The sequence below is a fragment of the Hylobates moloch genome, unplaced genomic scaffold (genome assembly GCF_009828535.3).
Source record: "Hylobates moloch isolate HMO894 unplaced genomic scaffold, HMol_V3 SCAFFOLD_12, whole genome shotgun sequence".
Taxonomy (NCBI): domain Eukaryota; kingdom Metazoa; phylum Chordata; class Mammalia; order Primates; family Hylobatidae; genus Hylobates; species Hylobates moloch.
This window is the reverse complement of record NW_026652287.1, coordinates 82,759,530-82,785,611: the sequence shown is the minus strand read 5'-3', so window position 1 is coordinate 82,785,611 and position 26,082 is coordinate 82,759,530. Positions and strand designations below refer to the sequence as shown.

The window sequence follows — 26,082 nt, the reverse complement described above, 5'->3', positions numbered from 1 at the left end:
CTGACACCTCATTCAACCGGGTACTCCTCTGAGACAAAACTTTCAGACGAACTATCAGACAGCTGAATTTGTGGCCTCACGAAAATCTGCTGTTCTGCAGCCACCGCTGCTGACACCCAGCCAAACAGGGTCTGGAGTGGACCTCTAGTAAACTCCAACAGACCTGCAGCTGAGGGTCCTGTCTGGTAGAAGGAAAACTAACAAACAGAAAGGACATCCACACCAAAAACCCATCTGTACATCACCATCATCAAAGACCAAAAGTAGATAAAACCACAAAGATGGGGAAAAAACAGAACAAAAAAACTGGAAACTCTAAAAAACAGAGCACCTCTCCTCCTCCAAAGGAACGCAGTTCCTCACCAGCAACGGAACAAAGCTGGATGGAGGATGACTTTGATGAGTTGAGAGAAGAAGGCTTCAGACGATCAAACTACTCTGAGCTACGAGAGGAAATTCAAAACAATAGCAAAGAAGTTAAAAACTTTGAAAAAATATTAGAAGAATGGATAACTAGAATAACCAATGGAGAGAAGGGCTTAAAGGAGCTGATGGAGCTGAAAGCCAAGTTTCGAGAACTACGCGAAGATTGCAGAAGCCTCAGTAGCAGATGCGATCAACTGGAAGAAAGGGTATCGCTGATGGAAGATGAAATGAATGAAATGAAGAGAGAAGGGAAGTTTAGAGAAAAAAGAATAAAAAGAAATGAACAAAGCCTCCAAGAAATTTGGGACTATGTGAAAAGACCAAACCTACGTCTGATTGGTGTACCTGAAAATGATGGGGAGAATGGAACCAAGTTGGAAAACACTCTGCAAGATATTATCCAGGAGAACTTCCCCAATCTAGCAAGGCAGGCCAGCATTCAGATTCAGGAAATACAGAGAACGCCACAAAGATACTCCTCGAGAAGGGCAACTCCAAGACACATAATTGTCAGATTCACCAAAGTTGAAATGAAGGAAAAAATGTTAAGGGCAGCCAGAGAGAAAGGTCGGGTTACCCACAAAGGGAAGCCCATCAGACTAACAGCTGATCTCTCAGCAGAAACTCTACAAGCCAGAAGAGAGTGGGGGCCGATATTCAACATTCTTAAAGAAAAGAATTTTCAACCCAGAATTTGCTATCCCGCCAAACTAAGCTTCATAAGTGAAGGAGAAATAAAATACTTTACAGACAAGCAAACGCTGAGTGATTTTGTCACCACCAGGCCTGCCCTAAAAGAGCTCCTGAAGGAAGCACTAAACATGGAAAGGAACAACCGGTTCCAGCCACTGCAAAAACATGCCAAATTGTAAAGACCATCGAGGCTAGGAAGAAACTATAGCAACTAACGAGCAAAATAACCAACTAACATCATAATGACAGGATCAGATTCACACATAACAATATTAACGTTAAATGTAAATGGGCTAAATGCTCCAATCAAAAGACACAGACTGGCAAACTGGATAAGGAGTCAGGACCCATCAGTGTGCTGTATTCAGGAAACCCATCTCACGTGCAGAGACACACATAGACTCAAAATAAAGGGATGGAGGAAGATCTATCAAGCAACTGGAAAACAAAAAAAGGCAGGGGTTGCAATCCTAGTCTCTGATAAAATAGACTTTAAACCAACAAAGATCATAAGAGACAAAGAAGGCCATTACATAATGGTAAAGGGATCAATTCAACAAGAAGAGCTAAATATCCTAAATATATATGCACCCAACACAGGAGCACCCAGATTCATAAAGCAAGTCCTCAGTGACCTACAAAGGGACTTAAACTCCCACACAATAATAATGGGAGATTTTAACACCCCACCGTCAGCATTAGACAGATCAACGAGACAGAAAGTTAACAAGGATATCCAGGAATTGAACTCAGCTCTGCACCAAGCAGACCTAATAGACATCTACAGAACTCTCCACCCCAAGTCAACAGAATATACATTTTTTTCAGCACCACACCACACCTATTCCAAAATTGACCACATAGTTGGAAGTAAAGCTCTCCTCAGCAAATGTAAAAGAACAGAAATTATAACAAACTGTCTCTCAGACCACAGTGCAATCAAACTAGAACTCAGGATTAAGAAACTCACTCAAAACCGCTCAACTACATGGAAACTGAACAACCTGCTCCTGAATGACTATTGGGTACATAATGAAATGAAGGCAGAAATAAAGATGTTCTTTGAAACCAACGAGAACAAAGACACAACATACCAGAATCTCTGGGACACATTCAAAGCAGTGTGTAGAGGGAAATTTATAGCACTAAATGCCCACAAGAGAAAGCAGGAAAGATCCAAAATTGACACCCTAACATCACAATTAAAAGAACTAGAAAAGCAAGAGCAAACACATTCAAAAGCTAGCAGAAGGCTAGAAATAACTAAAATCAGAGCAGAACTGAAGGAAATAGAGACACAAAAAACCCTTCAAAAAATTAATGAATCCAGGAGCTGGTTTTTTGAAAAGATCAACAAAATTGATGGACCGCTAGCAAGACTAATAAAGAAGAAAAGAGAGAAGAATCAAATAGATGCAATAAAAAACGAAAAAGGGGATATCACCACCGATCCCACAGAAATACAATCTACCATCAGAGAATACTACAAACACCTCTATGCAAATAAGCTAGAAAATCTAGAAGAAATGGATAAATTCCTCGACAAATACACCCTCCCAAGACTAAACCAGGAAGAAGTTGAATCTCTGAATAGACCAATAACAGGTTCTGAAATTGTGGCAATAATCAATAGCTTACCAACCAAAAAGAGTCCAGGACCTGATGGATTCACAGCTGAATTCTACCAGAGGTACAAGGAGGAACTGGTACCATTCCTTCTGAAACTATTCCAATCAATAGAAAAAGAGGGAATCCTCCCTAACACATTTTATGAAGCCAGCATCATCCTGATACCAAAACCTGGCAGAGACATAACCAAAAAAGAGAATTTCAGACCAATATCCTTGATGAACATTGATGCAAAAATCCTCAATAAAATACTGGCAAACCGAATCCAGCAGCACATCAAAAAGCTTATCCACCATGATCAAGTGGCCTTCATCCCTGGGATGCAAGGCTGGTTCAACATACGCAAATCAATAAATGTAATCCAGCATATAAACAGAACCAAAGACAAAAACCACATGATTATCTCAATAGATGCAGAAAAGGCCTTTGACAAAATTCAACAACCCTTCATGCTAAAAACTCTCAATAAATTAGGTATTGATGGGACGTATCTCAAAATAATAAGAGCTATCTATGACAAACCCACAGCCAATATCATACTGAATGGGCAAAAACTGGAAGCATTCCCTCTGAAAACTGGCACAAGACAGGGATGCCCTCTCTCACCGCTCCTTTTCAACATAGTGCTGGAAGTTCTGGCCAGAGCAATCAGGCAGGAGAAGGAAATAAAGGGTATTCAATTAGGAAAAGAGGAAGTCAAATTGTCCCTGTTTGCAGATGACATGATTGTATATCTAGAAAACCCCATTGTCTCAGCCCGAAATCTCCTTAAGCTGATTAGCAACTTCAGCAAAGTCTCAGGATACAAAATTAATGTACAAAAATCACAAGCATTCTTGTACACCAATAACAGACAAACAGAGAGCCAAATCATGAGCGAACTCCCATTCACAATTGCTTCAAAGAGAATAAAATACCTAGGAATCCAACTTACAAGGGATGTGAAGGACCTCTTCAAGGAGAACTACAAACCACTGCTCAATGAAATAAAAGAGGATACAAACAAATGGAAGAACATTCCATGCTCATGGGTTGGAAGAATCAATATCGTGAAAATGGCCATACTGCCCAAGGTAATTTATAGATTCAATGCCATCCCCATCAAGCTACCAATGACTTTCTTCACAGAATTGGAAAAAACTACTTTAAAGTTCATATGGAACCAAAAAAGAGCCCGCATCGCCAAGTCAATCCTAAGCCAAAAGAACAAAGCTGGAGGCATCACGCTACCTGACTTCAAACTATACTACAAGGCTACAGTAACCAAAACAGCATGGTACTGGTACCACAACAGAGACATAGATCAATGGAACAGAACAGAGCCCTCAGAAATGATGCCGCATAGCTACAACTATCTGATCTTTGACAAACCTGACAAAAACAAGAAATGGGGAAAGGATTCCCTATTTAATAAATGGTGCTGGGAAAACTGGCTAGCCATATGTAGAAAGCTGAAACTGGATCCCTTCCTTACACCTTATACAAAAATTAATTCAAGATGGATTAAAGACTTATATGTTAGACCTAAAACCATTAAAATCCTACAAGAAAACCTAGGCAATACCATTCAGGACATAGGCGTGGGCAAGGACTTCATGTCTAAAACACCAAAAGCAATGGCAACAAAAGCCAAAATCGACAAATGGGATCTCATTAAACTAAAGAGCTTCTGCACAGCAAAAGAAACTATCATCAGAGTGAACAGGCAACCTACAGAATGGGAGAAAATTTTTGCAACCTACTCATCTGACAAAGGGCTAATATCCAGAATCTACAATGAACTCAAACAAATTTACAAGAAAAAAACAAACAACCCCATCAAAAAGTGGGCAGAGGACATGAACAGACACTTCTCAAAAGAAGACATTTATGCAGCCGAAAAACACATGAAGAAATGCTCATCATCACTGGCCATCAGAGAAATGCAAATCAAAACCACAGTGAGATACCATCTTACACCAGTTAGAATGGCCATCATTAAAAAATCAGGAAACAACAGGTGCTGGAGAGGATGTGGAGAAATAGGAACACTTTTACACTGTTGGTGGGACTGTAAACTAGTTCAACCATTGTGGAAGTCAGTGTGGCGATTCCTCAGGGATCTCGAACTAGAAATACCATTTGACCCAGCCATCCCATTACTGGGTATATACCCAAAGGACTATAAATCATGCTGCTATAAAGACACATGCACACGTATGTTTATTGCGGCACTATTCACAATAGCGAAGAGTTGGAACCAACCCAAATGTCCAACAACGATAGACTGGATTAAGAAAATGTGGCACATATACACCATGGAATACTATGCAGCCATAAAAAATGATGAGTTCACATATACACCATGGAATACTATGCAGCCATAAAAAATGATGAGTTCGTGTCCTTTGTAGGGACATGGATGAAACTGGAAAACATCATTCTCAGTAAACTATCGCAAGGACAAAAAACCAAACACTGCATGTTCTCACTCATAGGTGGGAATTGAACAATGAGAACTCATGGACACAGGAAGGGGAACATCACACTCCGGGGACTGTTGTGGGGTGGGGGGAGGGGGGAGGGACAGCATTAGGAGATACACCTAATGCTAAAGGACGAGTTAATGGGTGCAGGAAATCAACATGGCAACCTGACATTGTCACATTGTGACATGTACCCAAAACCTAAAGTATAATAAAAAGAAAAAAAAAAAAAATATTTTACAGTGACAAGTTCAGCTGGAGTACAGTGGTGCAATCATGGCTCACTGCGGCCTCCACTTCCTGGACTGAAGTGATCCTCCTGCCTCAGCCTTTCAAGTAGCTGGAATTACAGGTGCACACCACTGCATGCTGCTAATTTTTGTATTTATTGTAAAGATGGGGGTCTCACCATGTTGCTCAGGCTGGTCTCGAACTCCTGGCTCACACGATCCACCCACCTCGGCCTCCCAAAGTGCTGGCATTACAAGTGTGAGTCACCATGCCCGGCCTCAAATTCTTTTAAGAGGGGGGTGCTGTGGTGATGGACAAATGGTTTCTAGTATACCATTCCAGCTATAAAAAATTGGTGTTTTTGTGAAATTTTTATAATATTTAATGTCATTATAGGAGGGAATCAGATTCTCAATGTACATCAGTAGGTTCCAAACTTAGTTATTCATCAAAATCACTGGGAGAGCTTTTTAAAAATGTCTCCCTCCTGCCACCTCTCCACAAATTCTCCCCTCAAGTCCTTAAAAACAAACAAAAGTAAGTAGACCAAAAAATTCTTATTCGGTAGCTTCCAGTTTTCTGCTGTCATCTCTAGTCTAAAATAATTTCCCCACGAGCAGCTGATGATCATCCAAGTTTGGTATACTCAAAGAAAACTCATGATGAATCCTCAAGTCTTCTTAAAGTAAATGGTCACCCCAGCCACTCGCCCCATGTATCATCTGTCAAGTAAATCATATTTTTATGTATTGAATTTTCTGAAATCCAAAACCAATTTTATCTATAGATTTGTCTCAGTAAGCCAAAGTTACCAAGATACAGGATTCTGAAAAATAATTTGGTCTGAGTGTTATTAAGTTGTCCAAAATAGTTCACAAAATATTTTTGGCAGCCAGAAAACAGTATTGCTTTAAAGACTTTCTGCCTTCTGTTGTCGCTCCAGGAGGTGGGAAAATAAACCACTGAACAACAACAACAACAACAACAAAGCCAGACTCAACGTTTCCCTGAAAAGGTTTATTATATAGAGATTCTGGGATCAGCTGCAACAATATTGCCTGCCAGGTTGGGGAAGAATAACCTTTAGATGATAACAGTGCCTCCTTTTTTTTTTTTTTAAAAAAAAAAAAAAAAAAAAGAGCGACTTGAACCCTGCAAGCTATTGCAGTTACTGAACTACTGCTCCCTACAATAAACCTTGCTAAAAGAAAATATATGGGAAACAGGGTGGTTTGGGGAGGAAAACAGAAAAACCTGTCTCCCCTCCATTTTCAGATATATAAGCAACAGCACCCTCCCGAGCCCAAAGGGGAAAATAAAGCAGGCTCTGAAAGTATGAGATGATGATGATGGCAAGATATTATCAATGGAGGAAAATTGGCATATGTACTTGTTATCAATCCCAATCAAACAAAAGATAAATTATCAAATCATGTTGTTCAGAAGAATTAACTTTGAAAAAGGCTTTTCCTCAGCTTTCTTTCAATTATCAGCACTGGTGAACAGGACAGCAAGCATTCCATTCTTTGCTGATTGACATTTCAGCATGCATTCCATTAACTAGTCTATATGGTTCTAGAATAGCCACAGCCATGCTAATTGAATGCTCCATAAAATGACAGATAAAAAGATCACTATTACTGGAAATGCTGCAAAAATGCAGTAGAATGCTGACAATGATGATACCTGCTATAAGACAGGGACGTGACAAAAGAGTACACATTTACTATATTCATACCTAACACAAAACAGCGAAGATATTATATCCCTGATTTTACAGGGCATTTAACTGATGTTCAAAGAAGTTTATAAATTTTCCCAAGGTCACACAGCTAGAAAATGACCGAGTTTCTATTTAAATCTAAATCTGCAGGCACCAGTCCAGTGGCCTTTCCCCAATAGCCTTATAAGCATCTCTGCATGAAAAGATTAGCCAAATACCAAATGGTCATTCAAAGTAAACAGCAGTTCTTTTCACAATATTAAATATATTTAGCTTTTATTACAATATGTCATGAGAGCTTAAGAAGAAACTACACATAGTGGATCATATAAATGGGCAAATTTTTACTTGAATCTTGAAATTAGGAGAAATAAGGTTTTCATGTAACTTTGAGTTTTCCATTTTATAAAAGTTATGGAAATGTACTCAAATCATTCATGTGAAACCGTGGTATAATCTTTTTTCAGTTCTTAAATACAGAAAACTGAATTATGTTTAAATATCCACAACTGATACTGCATATAATCAAGGTCTCTATATTAAAAGTACTTATTTGTACTTTATATTTAGCAATAGTTTGATGGGAATTCAGAATATATTTTCCATGTCTTCCCTTAAGTAAGAACTAAGTCATTTACTTTTTAAGTGTCCTTCATTTTCCCCATGTTATCCATACTGTTTTCTTTAATTTACAGTAATCAAAAGCAAAATTGACAACCACATACCAAAACACAGGCAACACAGATCCCCCATCACAACAAAGAGAAATACTACGATCTCTGCATTTTATTTCATTCCTGAAATTAAATGAATCAACACATAGAGAAAGAAAGAAATTGTCCTTTGGAACAGAAACTGACTTCACTAATCAAGACCATAATTACTGAAGAAACATGTATTAAATTCTGAATTCATGCTATTTCTCTTGATGCAAGAGTTATAATCAGACCAACAGAGCATACAGGAGCCATCTGGGTACTACAGCATTGTAAAGACAAACCCAGAGAACAAGGGCACACTGACCTTCCTACCACCAAATCATCACTGACTTCGGAGATGCTATTCTTCCCTTTTGATTTCTTATTATCCTTTTTGAAGAAAGAAATACTATGACCATTAAGTACAAAATCTGATTGTTTAAAATAAAATAAAACTTATAATCCTATGCAAACTTACCATAGTATCACCTTTCAAATGTATTTGAACCATCAATGCATTTGACATAAGTCAGTTTTATCTACCCCACCCCATTCATGCCTTTTACGGAATCTCTAATGTACTCATGGAATCTGGCTTTCTATAAAATTTCATTTGATAAATCAACACTAAGTTATCATTTCCACCATTCTAAGCATTTAAGACAGGAACTGAACTTCTAGGTAATGACAATGGATTTCAAATTTGTGCAAACCACATCATTTTCTGTGAATTGAAAATTCCGGCTTGAGTATGAGTAACCTGATATCCATCAGATCCCCCTCAGTCAATTTGATTCCCCCAGGCAGCAGGTATCGAAAATTGAGCTGAGTGATGTAATGTGCATCCCAGACACAGTGTTATGAGAAGAGCATACAAGATTTCAATGAGATTCATTATTTATTCATCACAAGATCCAATTTGCGTGTCATTTTCACTGACGGAGTATTGAGTTAACTGGTTGAAATTCAGTGCTGATAGGGTATTTCATTCTGTACTGTAAAAAGGACCCTTTAAAAATGTTTTTTTTTCTATCTTCCTGTATGGAACAGTCCAAAACAAAGAGGTATTTTGTACTTGTAGCCATTCACAGTAATATCTGAACATTGTTCATCAAGGTTGGGAGAAGGGACACAGGAGAAAGCTTTTTTTTTTATCTTTTCAAAAAACCAGCTCCTGGATTCATTGATTTTTTGAAGGGTTTTTTGTGTCTCTATCTCATTCAGTTCTGCTCTGATCTTAGTTATTTCTTGCCTTCTGCTAGCTTTTTAATGTGTTTGCTCTTGCTTCTCTAGTTCTTTTAATGGTGATGTTAGGGTGTCAATTTTAGATCTTTCCTGCTTTCTCTTGTGGGCATTTAGTGCTATAAATTTCCCTCTACACACTGCTTTAAATGTGTCCCAGAGATTCTGGTATGCCGTGTCTTTGTTCTCATTGGTTTCAAAGAACATCTTTATTTCTGCCTTCATTTCATTGTGTACCCAGTAGTCATTCAGGAGCAGGTTGTTCAGTTTCCATGTAGTTGAGTGATTTTGAGTGAGTTTCTTAATCCTGAGTTCTAGTTTGATTGCACTGTGGTCTGAGAGACAGTTTGTTATAATTTCTGTTCTTTTACATTTGCTGAGGAGTGCTTTACTTCCAATTATGTGGTCAATTTTGGAATAGGTGTGGTGTGGTGCTGAGAAGAATGTATATTCTGTTGATTTGGGGTGGAGAATTCTGCAGATGTCTATTAGGTCTGCTTGGTGCAGAGCTGAGTTCAATTCCTGGATATCCTTGTTAACTTTCTGTCTCATTGATCTGTCTAATGTCAACAGTGGGGTGTTAAAGTCTCACATTATTATTGTGTGGGAGTCTAAGTCTCTTTGTAGGTCTCTAAGGACTTGCTTTATGAATCTGGGTGCTCCTGTATTGGGTGCATATGTATTTAGGATAGTTAGCTCTTCTTGTTGAATTGATCCCTTTACCATTATGTAATGGCCTTCTTTGTCTCTTTTGATCTTTGTTGGTTTAAAGTCTATTTTATCAGAGACTAGGATTGCAACCTCTGCCTTTTTTTGTTTTCCTTGTGCTTGGTAGATCTTCCTCCATCCCTTTATTTCGAGCCTATGTGTGTCTCTGCACGTGAGATGGGTCTCCTGAATACAGCACACTGATGGGTCTTTTTTTTTTTTTGAAACAGAGTCTCATTCTGTCACCCAGGTTGGACTGCAGTGGCACAATCTCAGCTCACTGCAGGCTCAGCCTCCTGGGTTCACACCATCCTCCTGCCTCAGCCTCCCCAGTAGCTGGGACTACAGGCGCACGCCACCACGCCCAGCTAATTTTTTTGTATTTTTAGTAGAGACGGGGTTTCACCATGTTAGCCAGGATGGTCTTGATTTCCTGACCTTATGATCCACCTGCCTCGGCCTCCCAAAGTGCTGGGATTACAGGTGTGAGCCACTGTACCCAGCTGAGAAAGCTTTCAAAGACCTCCATTTCTCTTATGAGGACTGTAGAATAATATGCCAAATATTATTCAGTTAAAAAGTACAATAATACTAGTCTTCTGAAAATAAATGTTTTTTATTTAATGATAAAAAATGTAGGCCAGGCACAGTGGCTCCCGCCTGTAATCCCAGCACTTTGGGAGGCCAAGGCAGGTGGATCACAAGGTCAAGAGATCAAGACCATCCTGGCCAACATGGTGAAACCCCATCTCTACTAAAAATACAAAAAATTAGCTGGGCGTGGTGGTGTGTGCCTGTAGTCCCAGCTACTCGGGAGGCTGAGGTAGGAGAATCACTGGAACCCGGGAGGCGGAGGTTGCAGTGAGCCGAGATTGCGCCACTGCACTCCAGCCTGGTGACAGAACAAGACTTCATCTCAAAAAAAAAAAAAAAAAAAAAAAGAATGTGACATACACTGATATGAATGAGATATAAAACTTCAACTCTAGCTTTCAGGAGGATTTTCATTCTCATCACCAAAGGAACCCTCCCTCAGGTTTAGGAGACAGATGGGACAGTTCCTCCCTCTCCCCCCACCCCCGAGTGGCCACATGTTGCTGACCTTCATATCCCTAGGCTCCTTCCAGGGACAAGCCATGGAAGCACACGTAGGAGCACATTTTGAAACCATGCATTGTTTCCCAACATTTTGGGAGCCACAATATACCACAGAAGGCCCCTATATCACTATACATACCAGGTGGTCTCAATCTACCTTTCCTGACTCATTTTCCTCTATCAACCATGTCCTCTGTGTATCTGCCAAAACAACCGCTCCATGGTACCCAGTAATTTTCTGTGAGTTTTCTTCTCTGTAATGCCCATGCTGTACCCTTTACTCTTCCTCACCTCTCCAGTTATAAATGCCTGTATCTTTACCCTGCAAGGTTCTACTCAAACGTCTCTGCTCCAGAAGGCATTTCCTGATCCCCTCAACCAAAAGTAACCTCCCCTTCCTCTCAACTCCCCCACCACTCTCAATGGCTCCCTTATAACCCTCGCCACTTCCCAGCTTGAATTTCAGTTCTATATTTACATGCACTATTCTCGACTTCATACTACTGTATAAAGTCCTGGCATACTGGCATGTTCCTTTCGATTCCTCTTTGAATCCCCACATCGCCTAATATAGTGCTTGGCACAAAGATGAATCTTTTTAATGATAATTTGTGAATAGATTGTTGTTCCAAGTATTAACAGTGTGTAATGCAAGCATTATAGATGCTTGCAATGGTAGTCAGATTCCCAAATTTAAATTACTTAACTTGAACTTAAACTGCAACTGGAATACAGAATCACCTTAAATCAGCTGAACAAGGGAGCCAGCCTGCAGGAATACAATATCTTATTAATCTTTGCTTTTTGAATCGTAAAACATTTTTGAACCTTGACTTTATTTGTGGTATTATCTGGTTAGCAGAGTTGGCAGCTGTTCAAAGTTTTATAGTACTACAGGTCATGAATATTAAATGCCACAAGTTTACTGGGAGGAAATCCAAATTCATTCATAAGTGCCTAACAAACAGCCCTACAGTTTCAATAAAGCTAAGAAATATCGTGATCAGAATCAGAGCATCTTGCTATATCTGGATTCTCACAAAGTCAAGCGTAAGGCAAATGAAAGGAAAGGGGGTCATAAAAGTGGGAATACTACTTGGAGGAGAGTGGCACAGGTGTTGACTATGGAAAATCACAAACAGTAAATATACCATATTTCATTCAATGCAATTGATATGGCGGGGTCACAACTTAGGCAAAACCACAACCTAGTCTAAAAACGAAAGGGACAATGCCATAAATGATAACAGATTCCATCAAAGCCATCCCCAGCAACTAATTGAAAAAGCACACGTGGATTCAATATGCAAACACCTGCAGGCTATGCATCTCTACTTGTATGCTCTTCTCTATAGAGAGAGCCACACAAAATAGAAGTACAGAAACACTACATTTAATACCTTTAGTGTTCAGACAGTGATGAACCAAAAATCTTTCACAGAATATAAACTCCCACCCTTAGAAATTATTCTCAAGATAAACCCTACTATAAATGATTTGGAAATATAGGATTGTTAGTTTTAATCTGAACACTATTATCTGGATGTAGAATCAAGTTAAGCAACACATAAGACAAAAGTAAACTTCATTGCCCATGTGCAACCTCCATCATTCACATTCTGCTTAGCATTAAAACAAGAAAATTATTTCTAGAAAGAGATGACTGGAAAATCTCAGTGTCTCCAATTTTCCCATATAACAATATTATTTATTGAAACAGAGTCACAAAATTTAATTTTAAGAAAAGGAGATTACCTAGATAATGCACATCTTGGAACCAACTACATAAACTTTAACAAAACCAAGGTAATCATCTTTAGAGAAATTTTAAAGACATCAAACTAAAAGGGCTTCACTTTTCTAAACTATCTTGGGCTAGTATTAGTATTGCTACATTGACTTTCAGGTTTTTAAAATTTTCCACCTGTAACTGAATAAGCGATTATGAGGCTAATAAAGGGGAAAGAGATGTTTCCACATTAAAACAGTTAACAGATGTTAAATAAGCACAGAAAATGGCCACTAGGCAAGCAATGACTGATGTTGGGTAAGAAAAATGTTGCTTTTACTGATTTTATTACCCATGTACCTCCTGGGGTCATGAGAGGCTTGTAAAAAATTTTGTGGGCAGATAAAAGTCTAGTATTTATTTGCAAGGCTAAGTGTATTTCAAGGGCTTTCCCCCCCTTATTTTTTGACCACATAAAACTGAGTGAAAGTAATCTAAGTAATGCCAAAACAATCATTTAGTGAGAGGTCAAGAAAATTTATTTTTCTGACATACATGTCTTCCAACCCTACCTTCCAGACCCCACTAACTCAGGAATGAAATTCTCATCGTATAAAGGGGAGAGTACAGGACTTCACTTTAACATTTCAGTCACATATTTTTAAAAGGTAAATACTGTGTGAATTCAATAATTTCCTAAGTTCCTCCTATAAGCCAGATGTATGGTGAAGGACAAGGATAATGTAAGAAATATATTAAACTAAATCCTGAAGCTAAGAACTAAGACTATTCTAAAACACTGATTTTTATTCATACTTCTGAAGATTTTATACTTAATGTTTTCTGACAAAATTAACTACTGACAAAATTATAGTTTGTCAGCATTCAACCATATCATTTTGTAAGTCATATTACTTATCTCAATGAGCATTTGTTACATAAGCTAAATGTGTTAACATTTTTAGCACACTAAGAATACTGCTTGGCAGATATAAGCACTGTTTATTAAATACTAAATAAAATATCTACTACATGCCAACAACTTACTATTTCCCATATATTTTATCAAAAAAAAAATACAACTTTCATATTTCCTTTGCAAAATTGCAAAAGTCTGATGACATGCACATCATTTGCATGAGTCTTCTAACATTTTTGGTGATGAACCAAAATTCTTTAACAGAATATAAACTCCCATTCTCAGAAATCATTCTCAAGACAAATTCCATAAATGGTTTGGAAGTATGGGGTTGTTAGTTTTGGTCTGATCACTACATCCGGATGTAGAATCAAATTTAAGCAACGCCTAAGACAAAGGTAAACTGGGATCAAAACTGGCCAAATTCAGCCAAGAGCCTTGCCCCTCTGGCCCTAATAATTTCCAGCTTTAAGTGGGCCACCATTTTTAGGTTTTCATTACTTAGCTTGTTCTCTAATTTGAGTAACAGGGTTAAACATTTGTATACCGCAGTTTTCCATTTGTATATAAGTTATGTTTTAACAGGGCAAGGAAGTTTATCTCATCTGGCAAACCATGATAACTAGCATGCAGAGTTAATTGGTAAGATATTTAAGATGATTATTTTTTAAGGTTGAATGGATCTTCTAAAGCCTTTCAGACTACTTCCTTCAGAAAGAATCTCCTCTAACTCACCCCAGGCATAGAAATCTATATATTTTATAGACAGAATATGGAATTTTCTATAATTTTCATATGGATTCTATGTCAGTGTTTACAAGCCTCACAAGCGTGAGATTTTAGATGAAAGTTTGTGCTTAAATCTGCTTACTTCAGCTTTGGTCGATTACTAAGCAGTCCTTATTTCACATGCTGTCAAACAACTGTATGTGTAAAGACTACTAGCAGTTTATCTTAAGAAGGCAGAGGCCAAAAGATAAAGAATCAAAATTTCCATCGACATTTCTTCTTTCACTTCAACTAATATGTATTAGGTATCATCCAAATATTGGACACTTCAGCTCACACTGAACACCCCCACAATTTCAAATAATCCTCACAACTCTAGGAGAGAACTACAGCTGCCTTCATTTCCAGATGAAGAAACAGATCATGGAATCAGCCCAAGTGAGTTAAGATTCTATTCCATATTAGTTTCCTTTCTACTGGGCAGTCAATTAACTTTACCTATATTTGTTCCTCAAACTATCAGAGTGTAGTAAAGATATCACTAGATAGTCAGAGATGTGTGCTTCAGTCCTAGTGATTCCATCATTTTCTGTGTTACCTACACATCTCTGGCTCTCCACACCCCAGGTGGAAATGAAGAGAGTGGCAAAGATGATCTTACAGGTCCTTAAAAATCTATAAAATGGGCTGGACGTGGTAGCTCACACCTGTAATCCCAGCACTTTGGAAGGCTGAGGCGGGCGGATCATGAGGTCAGGAGATCAAGACTATCCTGGCCAACATGGTGAAACCCGGTCTCTACTAAAAATACAAAAATTAGCCAGGCCTGGTGGCGCATGCCTGTAATCTCAGATACTCAGGAGGCTGGGGCAGAAGAGTCGCTGGAACCCGGGAGGCAGAGGTTGCAGTGAGCTGAGATCACGCCACTGCACTCCAGTCTAGGCGACAGAGCAAGATTCGGTCTCAAAACAACAACAACAACAACAAAAATCTATAAAATGTGTTATCCCCAATGTTCTTATTAAGCTCATCGGCCCCAAACCTAAGAATGACAGAAAGAGCTACGATAGAATAGCAAAGTATCAGACAAAGTCTTGCTGCCCCGACCACTACCCTTGCTGCTGCCATTGCCTAGCCCTGCAAGCGGTGGTCGCCAAGAGAGTTTGGGCAAAGAGCCATCTGAAAACTTCTCAGGGCACTGAACCTTCAACAGTATTAAGTCCTTTCTCTTAACATGGGGAACCTCACACTCTTTAGTCTCAAGAGTTCCTTGCTAGTGGCATTTCTTATTTTTGAAGCAGCTGTTACATGAATGAGGTTGACAAATAAAATACAGGATGCCCAGATAAATTTCAATTTCAGAGAAACGAAGATTAATTTTCTATTATAAGTGTGTCCCAAATACTGTATAGAACATATTTCTAGGAAGGAGTACTGCAGTGGGCAACTCTGCCCTTGAAAATATGCTTAGAGGACTGTAAATTTCTCAGAGAACTCCATAAGGTCCTACAAGCAAATCCTGAATCATCATAGCCAAATAATTCCCTAACTTATGAGATGGTAAGATGGAAATTCTGTAAAAGAAATCACAACCGGGTGCGGTGGCTCACACCTGTAATCCCAGCACTTTGGGAGGCCAGGGTGGGCAGATCACGAGGTCAAGAGATCAAGACCATCCTGGCCAATATGGTGAAACCCCATCTCTACTGAAAATACAAAAATTAGCTGGGCATGGTGGCACGCGCCTGTAGTCCCAGCTACTTGGGAGGCTGAGGCAGGAGAATCGCTTGAACCTGGGAGGCGGAGGTTGCAGTGAGCTGAGATCGCGCCACTGCACTCCAGCCTGGCGACACTGTGAGACTCCATGTCAAAAAGAAAAAGAAATCACCATATTTCAGAGGCAACTAATGCAAGGTCCTGAAACAGCCAGCACTGGGCCTGCATCCTCAAATACACCAGAACCTCCCTAAGGACAAAGAGCATGAATTACACTTCTCCTAGTTGTATTTCTAATAAAACAAAGTTTGCTATTGTCAATGACATTGTGTTAGATGAAAACAATTACTCTCTCTAAATCTCTTTGAAAGAAAATTGATTTGAAATTAAGAGCTTGACTTTCAAACCATATGTAGTTTTCAAGCATCAAATTCTAACCAGTTTCTTTTAAAGTTTCAGCATTTAATTGAAATCACAAAAGAACTTCATTAAGCCCTTAATACTCTAAGTGAAAAGGTTAGGTTTCCAGCAGAGAAAAAGCACAGCAGAGATCACTCTGCCTCTTAAGTGGAAAAAAAAAAGGGGGCATTTAAAAAAAATAAATGTTTCGAAATCCATTCGCCTCAATTTGTTTTTAAATTTCTTCTCAATTCAATTTTAAATAAAATTAGAAATCAATGGTGAAAAAGTGGTCAAAACTAGGAAAACTTGATAGTTTCCTCAAAGCAAAGTATCCACAACCTTAATTCCTCACTTGTATCCAAAAGATAGGCGGGAGCCTGCCTAAAACATGACCAAAGTTTGCAAACCCTGGCCCAGTTCAGTCTTCACGCCAAAGTCTAAGCAACAGTGAGTTTATTCTGAGGGAAGGAGGATGGGGAGATGGGAAGGCAGACAGTTTCTCAAGATGCCCCGTCCCCTCAATGCCTCTCCTTAATGCTCTATTAGAAAACTGCTCAGTCTCTTCAAGTGTATGGGGATCCTAAAATGCTTCTGTGGCCTTCAAACAACTTTGTACTGGATACCACTAAGGTAATACGGGAGAACAAATATGCCCTAAGGCAACGGCCTTAATTGGCCACAGGGAGAAACTCAATAATAACCGTTTACTGTTTTGACTCTTCTATTCTTATGCACTACCATGAGGAAAAGGTGAGTATGATTCATTGTTTAAGAATTTGACTTCCCAGTGCACTAAAGGGAAGGATTGTTTTCCAAAGTCAACTCAGGAAAAGTAATATTAACAAATGGCAGAGGATTTCCCCTGTAAAGTCTAGCATCTAGCTCTATTATCAGCCGTGTTATTTTTTACAAATACACATTATAAACAATTTATCAGGTTATAGACAATTTGTGCAGAAATATAGAAATAAGAACTCAATAAATAATAAAGGTGCATATTCTTTACAAGGCAAAATTATTCTTCTACCACCTTGAAATCATGAAAGAAACCAGAGAAGTAAAACAATCAGTGACTAAAACCCTGCTTAGTACAAAGGTCAAAAGGACACTACCGAAGATCAAAAAGGAACTTATTTTAAATTCTGCTTGCAGAGGAACAAATTTGCTTTTTAAATGGTGGCAAAGGAGTAAGCAAGTAGATTACTCAGTAATCCAATGCTCAAGAGCCAACAATCACTTACTTTGTAAATGGTAGGTAATATCTGTTTTATTTTCAGCCTGTGAAAGACAAAGACATCGTAAACTGCTGAAACTGCGAGAACAGTCACTCCTTGTTCCTTCCACAACATGCTGCATCCTGCGCACAGTCCTGTCCCCAGGAACCAGCCCCAGGTTCTGGCTGAGTAGCCTCTTGTAGAACAGTGTTTAATGTAGCAGAGCAAGGAGAGGAGAAAGAAGAGACTGGCCCCGACATCGGCTCGTCCCACGATTCCTGCCACTGCCTCCGTGTGAATGGGGTGAGCAGCAAACATCAAGCCAGCCATGAATGTCCAGTATCCATCACCAAGGAGGATCTTGGAGAAGCTTGTGAAGAGACCAGTGACTGCTGCATGCAACAGGACATTGACAAGATGGTAGCTCCAGGGATTCAACCCTCCAATGGCATGGTTCAGGCGAAAAGAAAGAGTGCAGAGTGGCCGGTAGGACTTGTGGCTGCCACTGTGGGTTAGAAGAGTCCCCCAAAAATCATTGTAGAAAATGTGCGTCCATGGAGTTTCTGGGAGAAGGTCCTGATTAGTCTTGATAGCACGGCTAAAAAACAAAATGTTAAAAAAAATCAAATGTAAAATACAAAAAGAAAGAAAAAAAGAAAAAATATGACATTGATAAGATACTGCCTTTCTCAGAAGCTTTGTTACTATGTGGCTTTGTGGTGGGATTCCAGGCACATATAATTCCAGGACATGAATTCACGTCCTCCCCTTAATGCTTACTAAAACCACAGTGAGGGTTGGTTTTTCTCTTCCTTAAGAGCTTCCTTCCTTGTTGAAATGCAAATATCTTTGAAGAATAAAGTTCTTCAACTGGTTTAAGCCTTAATGTAGCAGTCTGCCGAACAACTGCCCTGAAAATCATGTGACATACTGGCTAAAAATGAATATTCCAGATCGAGGCTGGGCCTGAGAATCTCCATTAAGAAGCAAGGCCCAGGTGATGCAAGGACTAGCCTCCTACTAGAAATAAATTAATAAATTTTACAGGGAATATCAGTGCCCAGTGCTTCTCATACATACAAATCAGCTGACGACCCTGTTAAACGGCAGATTCTGATTCAGTAGGCCTGGGGAGAAGCCAGAGAGAGATTCCACGTTCCAATAAGCTCTCAGGTGATGCTGATGTTGATGGTCCTTGGACCACGTGTTGAGTATAAGGGCCCAGATAACTGGAAAGACTAGGAAGAATGGCTCTCCACCTATCCAGTGTTTCCCCTCCTACTGCATTCTAATAAACTTCAGCCTTTCCCACTTCTTAGCTTTCATGGGACTTACTATCCTCTATAGAAATCTTCATGGTGCTTCACTGTTTCTTGCTTTTGAGGATGGTTTCCATTTGCATGCCTGATATTTTCAAACAGACTTCAAGAAGGAAGGACCTACTAACTGCTAAACAATTGATATACTGCCAAACACCATGCTGGTCTCCTTGGCTACATCTTCTCATTTAATCTTTAGAGCAACACTGATGAGGTAGACATTATTCTCTACATCTCTCAAGTGAGAAAGTTTGTGGTTCAGAAAGATTAATTAATAACTGGCCCAGAGTCACACAACTTGAGAACAGTAACACAGGGCTTCATGGCTAATTCCCTTTCCACTGTTCTGGGTTTCCCAGAATATGATCCCTCTACTACTGGGGCCATGTAAAAAGGTGTCTGCACTTTGTAAAAACTGTAATGGTGATATTTGTGTTAAGGTTATTTGGAAGTAAATTTCATTACCATATCAAAGCTGCATTTCCTAGCTATCTGGCTCAGAATAAAGCTGTTGAAAATTAAAAAGTGAATATAAAGAAAAGGATTGAAGACTCAAAAGTACTGACATATGTGGATAAGGTACAAACATTGAAGGTGGCATTAAATTATTCAGTTTGGAACATCCTGGCTCTGTGCCACTATCCTCCCAGAGAACAGAGTGGCATTTGGAGTCTTTTTGTATCCCTAGTGAACCTATCTCTGTGTTTACAGAACATATAAGAGACACATGAGTTACTAAGGGCACAGGAATGAGAACCTCCAGAGCTAGAAAACTCTTGCCTAGTCTGATATCAGGGCTTTTTAAGGAGCTGTGGGCATCTGTGTGGATAAAGACTATGTGGTGGGAGACTGTCTTAATGATGTTCAACTCTAGACCCTCCACCAGTTCTGCCTTCTCTTGTGAGGCAGGTGTGATCAGAGAAATTTCCACGAGTATTACCGAAAAGCAGGTTGGAAAAACCCCGGATTCAAGGAAAACGTTCCTGAGTCCTAACTCCTTCATTCGCTGCCTGACTGCAAAAACAAACTATCACGGAGATTCAACAGTTTAAGAAACCCATCTAAGGTGATCTCACCAGTGGAAATAACTGAGTTAGCATTCTAGTTGAGTTCAAATGACTAGGCATGATAGTTTTCAACTGCTTCTCTAGATTGCTTCCCAATTAACTTCTCTGAGCTTCAGTTTCCGTGATAATAGTTTTACCTTGAAATCATTTAATAAACATGTATAATTGTTCATTTGTCTTCTATATAGAGAAGCAGAGAACAGTGCTTTACATATACATGAGTGTTCTGGACACCCTAGTGCAAATGATCTCTCTGCCCTGTTAGCTGCTGCTGTTATTATTATATAAAGACTAGGATACAATCTATGAAAGCTCCCTTATTAAAGTCTTCCTGACCCATAACCTAGGAAATTAGGTGCATTTTGGGGTTAGAATTAAAATAGGCCGATCAGAAGTTGATGATTATATACAATGTGCCAAATACCATGCTAATCCATATAATAATACATATATTATCTACTAATAAGAACTAGTTGACTTTTCTAAATGTTTAATAAAAAGGCAAAAGATCTGTGAAAATCTTCAATTACTCCATGTGGCCGGGATGGTTCACTGTCTCCCAATATCTATTCTCCCTCTTTTCCATACAAATGAACTTTAATTTTTAGTTGGGCATGTGGTCATTTAGAAACAAATTTATTTCCCTATCTTCCCTTCATACTAAATATGATCATATGACGAATTTTTGTCTACTACCTCCAGAAAGTGTCCTTAAAAGGAAAAGCTTAGCCTTCTTCCCCTCCACCCCTACCCTCCTCCTTCCTGCTGAATGGAGCACATATGTAATGGTTGGAGTTCCAGCAGCCATCTTGGCCCACAAGGTGTCCTTAGGAATAGAAATTATGCAGAGAGCAGAGCAGTAAGATTGAGGGAAACTTAGTCCCTGTTACAAAAGACCATAGTGACCCTGGGCTAACTACCTCCTATTTCTTCAGTATAAGTTGCTACCTTTTCTAAACTGATATTTTGAGTGTTAACTAGTAACAGTTGAACCCAGTCATGAGCAAAATCCTTTATTAACAGAAGACCTATTACAGAACAGTAGATAGATTTTCCATTTTGATTTTGATTTTGATTTTTGCAAGTCTCCATGTATTGACTGTGTATTAAATAAATTTCCATATAAATTGGCTTTTAAAATATTAGAACCAGATGTTATTCTGGATCTATTAAATTAAAACACCCTGCTATGACATTCATCAAGAGTCTACCCAGAAGTAATTGCTTAAGACTTGATGGGTTATAATTAAAATTTAAAAGAAATATGAAAAAAAAAAAACTGCCAAACTGCCAAAGAAGTGTTGTCAGAAAGAGCTTATTTCAAGCAATACAGAATGAAACCCAGGCTTCACCTAGACATTAACCTAGATATTGATGTAAATCTCTCTAATATCAATCCAGAAACCCTCATACCATCAAGGCCAGGGCAGTGGAGAGCTCAAAGGCAAAGCATTCTGGGATAAGGCTTTGTCAAGGCAATGAGAAAAACTGTGATGCACACTTTGTTTAGAATAATACTCCATCCTTTCTGTGGCAGATCCCAAAGAATGAAGAATCATCTTTTCCAAACCTGGATTTCTACATGCTATTAGTTCAACGCCATAACCAACTCTGTAAAGGCTTTTTGACAAAAAATACACCCATTAAAAAATCTGTTCAAAGCTGCTGGAATTTATCTTTATAGCAATAAATCTAGCAGCCTACAGCAGCCACGAGATATACTATATCCAAAGACCCTCCACCAAAGAGGGTTTCAACACAAAGAACAAAATTAACACATCTCATAATTTTACTGTGAGAAAAAAAACTTTGAGGCCAGGCCAGGCATGGTGGCTCATGCCTGTAATCCCAGCACTTTGGAAGTCCCAGGCAAGTGGATCACCTGTGGTCAGGAGTTTGAGACCAGCCTGACCAACATGGTGAAACCCCATCTCTACTAAAAATACAAAAATTAGCCAGGCATGGTGGCAGGCACCTATAATCCCAGCTATTCGAGAGCCTGAGGCAGGAGAATTGCTTGAACCCGAGAGGTGGAGGTTGCAGTGAGCTGAGATCGTGCCACTGCACTCCAGCCTTGGCAACAGAGCAAGACTCCGTCTCAAAAAAAACAGAAAAAAAACTTTGAAACACAGCCCTAAATTTACATGGGGAAAAAAAAAAAGACAAACATAGTTAATAAAACAAAAATGAAGGAGCAGAAGAATATCTCATCCATGTGAAAAACATACTATACTAAGGGAGACATTAGTATGATAAAATTCTCCGATGTGTGTTATCCTGCTTAAGTAGGATTTTATTTAATCAGTGAATATTATGATAAAAAATATGGGAGACTAAAACGTACTGGGCTTTAATATACAAGTCATGTCACACATGCAAGCCAGTGATAAGGGATGCATTACGCCACCTCAACATCCTATTAAGAAAGATACAGACCAAAATGGCCTTAATAGAATCTGAGTAATCCTCCAGCAAAATAAGAAAAAGGGAGTCATTCAAACCTAAGCATAATAGATTTTGATCCATCTGCATTTTCTTCTATGAGTCCAAAATAGAAAGAGTAAAACTTCTTCTGCTATTTCACAGCTAATGAAACACCTTGACTCAAAACAAAATTTCATGCTGATATAATTTCTGAGTTTGCTTCCGTGAAATGGTGTTGAAAATTCACAAAGGCACTAAGGAATCAGGATATTTTCCACTCTAGGAAAGGTGGAGGAACTCAGAGCAGCAGATATGGGAAAAAAAAAAAAAAAAAAAAAACTGTTGGCAGAATTCCCTAGAGAACACAGGACTAAGAAACTGTCTTTTTGAAGCAAAAAGGTAGTCTCTGAAGTCTTCAAGGAAGTCTTAACCTGTGTCCAGTTTTGTTCATTTGTGGCTCTTTGTTTTTGTTGCCTTATGATTTTTCCTTTAGAAAATGTTGACAAAGGCCAACGCTATTATAAAACTGATGAATGATGTGACACTGCCACCCAAACTGTCCTTGTGTGTCTTTCTCTCACAGCTGTTTTTTTTTTCTGTCTCGTGACCTTTTCAGTCATAAGCACCCATGTAAATGATGACCATTAGTCCTTCAGAGCAGGAATGACACTTAGATTCTTCCAACATCAAATGGCGCTGTTCTGACATGCTTTCAATTGTTCTACTTGAAAGAAAGCAAAGGCCAAACTTAAATTAAAAAATTAACAGTAGGTTGAAATGTTCTTTGCAAGAAAGATAAGAAAAAAGACTGGCCTTTGTTAACCCGCCCTGCTTCAGTGTTGCCCAGGGCAATGCAGCAGTTAAGAAAATCCATTGTGTAGTCAACTGGATACACTAAAGTTCTGAGACAGCTGACACAGTTATTTTACCTCTCTGTACCTTAGTTTCCTCAACTGTAAACTAGAGAGCACTATACTTGCCTTATAGGATCATTGTGAAGAGTAAATGATTACATGCAATATAATGTGAGTATGTAACACAGGTAACACGTGTTAGCTATTTTTTTTTTTTTCTTGGAGACAGAGTCTCACTCTGTCACCCAGGCTGGAGTGCAGTGGCATGATCCCAGTTCACTGCAACCTTCACCTCCTGGGTTCAAGTGATTCTCCTGCCTCAGCCTCCCAAGTAGCTGGGATTACAGGTGCCTACCACCACACCTGGCTAATTTTTGTATTTTTAGTAGAGATGGGGTTTCACCATGTTGGCCAGACTGGTCTGGAACTCCTGACCTCAGGTGATCTGCCCACCTTGGCCTCCCAAAGTGCTGGGATTACAGGTGTGAGTCACAGCACCTGGTCACATGTTAGCTATTATTATTATCATCAACACCAAACAACTGACGCTAGCCATCAACGCAAACACAATGTTGTTTTCTTTTTTTTCTGAGATGGAGTCTCGCTCTGTCACTCAGGCTGGAGTGCAGTGGCGCAATTTCAGCTCACTGCAACCTCTGCCTCCCGGGTTCAAGCGATTCTCCTGCCTCAACCTCCTGAGTACCTGGGACTACAGGAGCACGCCACCACGCCCAGCTAATTTTTGTATTTTTAGTAGAGATGGGATTTAACCATGTTGGCCAGGATGGTCTCCATCTCTTGATCTCATGATCCGCCCACCTCAGCCTCCCTAAGTGCTGGGATTACAAGCGTGAGCCACTGTGCCTGGCCCACAGTGTTGTTTTCATCATGTTTATAGCATTCAAAAATCAGTGGATCATGGTCATGAATATTTCACAAAAAATTCCTTTAAGTTTCCTGGTACTTTGAAAAAGACAATAAGCATTTATGAAGTGATAACGGTAGTCTTTAGCACATTACTCTTCTCATTACTTTTCTCATTCTCTTCCTATCTTTTTGAGGACCTTGTTCTAATCCTCCCAAATGTGGCTGTTTCTCTCCTGGTCCCATCCCCTGACCTTCTTTTTCTCTACAATTTCCACCTCTTTGGTGATCATATCCAACAACTGCAACTCAAGGGATGACTTCTCCATTATATGACTCCACCCACTCTAGCCTGGGTGTTGCTCATGAGCCTACACTTCCAACTGTCCATTTGATATCCACATTCGAATGGAAGAAAGATTAATGGAATCCAGGGTCCTCTATTAACACTAGGTGTGCTGCCTTTGCGAGTTAGCCTCTCTAAAGCTCCATTTCCATACCTATGGTTTGCAGATAATGTTAAGGACGCTTTTCACAAAATGTCATGTTAAAAATCAAACAAGGCAATGTTAACTTAAAATGCTTGGAATTTATATAGCATTGTGCAATGGACACTATATGTTTTTGCAGACCCCCTCATTTTAGTAACAGTGTCTTGGTTTTCTTTTTAAGAATAGCCCACATCTATTCTCAGTCCACCTGGGTGGGATGACACTGCCCTTACCCCCAGATGAAAGGTTAATGTACTGTATCTCCCCACCTCCATCACTGGCCACACAATTGACTTAGGTTCAAGCAAGGGCAGCAGGAGTCAATATGGTACCAACTATCTACTAGGAAAAGGCATCTTCTTTTAAGAATGAGATTTTTAAAATCCTAGAGCTTCTTGAGAATTTCCTGAAGACAGGGTCAGCCTGAGGGTGAAGCCAAGATAAAAGAACGAAAATCAAGGAGATAAAGGCATTTCCTAGTGTAGTGGGATCCACTCATACCTGAAGCCAGTACTATACTGTCAAATAAGCCAATAAATGCCTCTTAGTCATAAAGTAGCTTGAGTTGCTATTCTGACATCTGCAACCAAAAGCGTATTAAATAGTATGGCACTGTGTAATTCCCATGTAACATTGGTAGTTTCAGTACCTTAAGCTTAGTAAGTCTGAATCCAAACTAATTTTCCCCACAAACCATCTCTTTTTCATACAGTCTCATCATTGAATATCATCATTCTTCCATCAGTGAAATTAAGGTTGTACATGACAGCTTCTTATGGTTTTGCTCCTATATCTATTTTTAAATTGGTTAAGGATATTTTAAAGCTGTTCAGGACCTCAGAGAAAATTCAACTCAGAAGTTTCCCTTGAATCTGCCTCTAACTTACCTTTTCTCTTACCCTCATTTGGGTCTGCTTTATTTTTTGACTGCACTGCTTAGCATGCTTATTAAAATTGCCTGATCATTTTTTCTCTTTCTTTCATTAGGCTATAGGTCACCTCTGGAAAGGAATTATGTCTTTTCTCCCAGTGTCCAACACACCTTAGGCATGCAACAAATATTGTTAAACTGAACTAAATAGCTATCCCTGCCTGCCTTCATTTCCACTTCGATCGATTATGCATGCTATGGACAGAAAAACTTCCTGAAATGTAACTCTAACACCAGCACTCCTCTCCACAAAGGTCCCTCATTATGCCCTATTTCTTACCATAATAAACAGCCTTCACAGCTCAGCATTCACAGCCTTCCTCTTGAGGACCTCAAGGCCAATCTCCCATCACTTCTCCATATGCATGCTAATTTCAGCCAAACTTCCCTTCCTCTATGCTGCCACTCAAGCCATTTATTTTCCCCCTCTACCTGGATTACTCTCCTTCTACCACTACATCTTTCCAAATATGCTTCAACCACCAATACTCATTTGCAAAGCCACTGTCC

The 26,082-nt window shown here is 39.3% G+C and overlaps 1 protein-coding gene across 1 annotated transcript in view; it reads right to left on the bottom strand.

Annotated features, from left to right (window-relative positions):
* Positions 1–26,082, bottom strand: part of TMTC2 (transmembrane O-mannosyltransferase targeting cadherins 2) — a 459,784-nt gene that overhangs the window by 269,696 nt on the left and 164,006 nt on the right. The window contains 1 exon segment of the mRNA XM_058425778.1: positions 17,590–18,220. Within this exon segment, the coding sequence (XP_058281761.1) occupies positions 17,590–18,220 (631 nt within the window).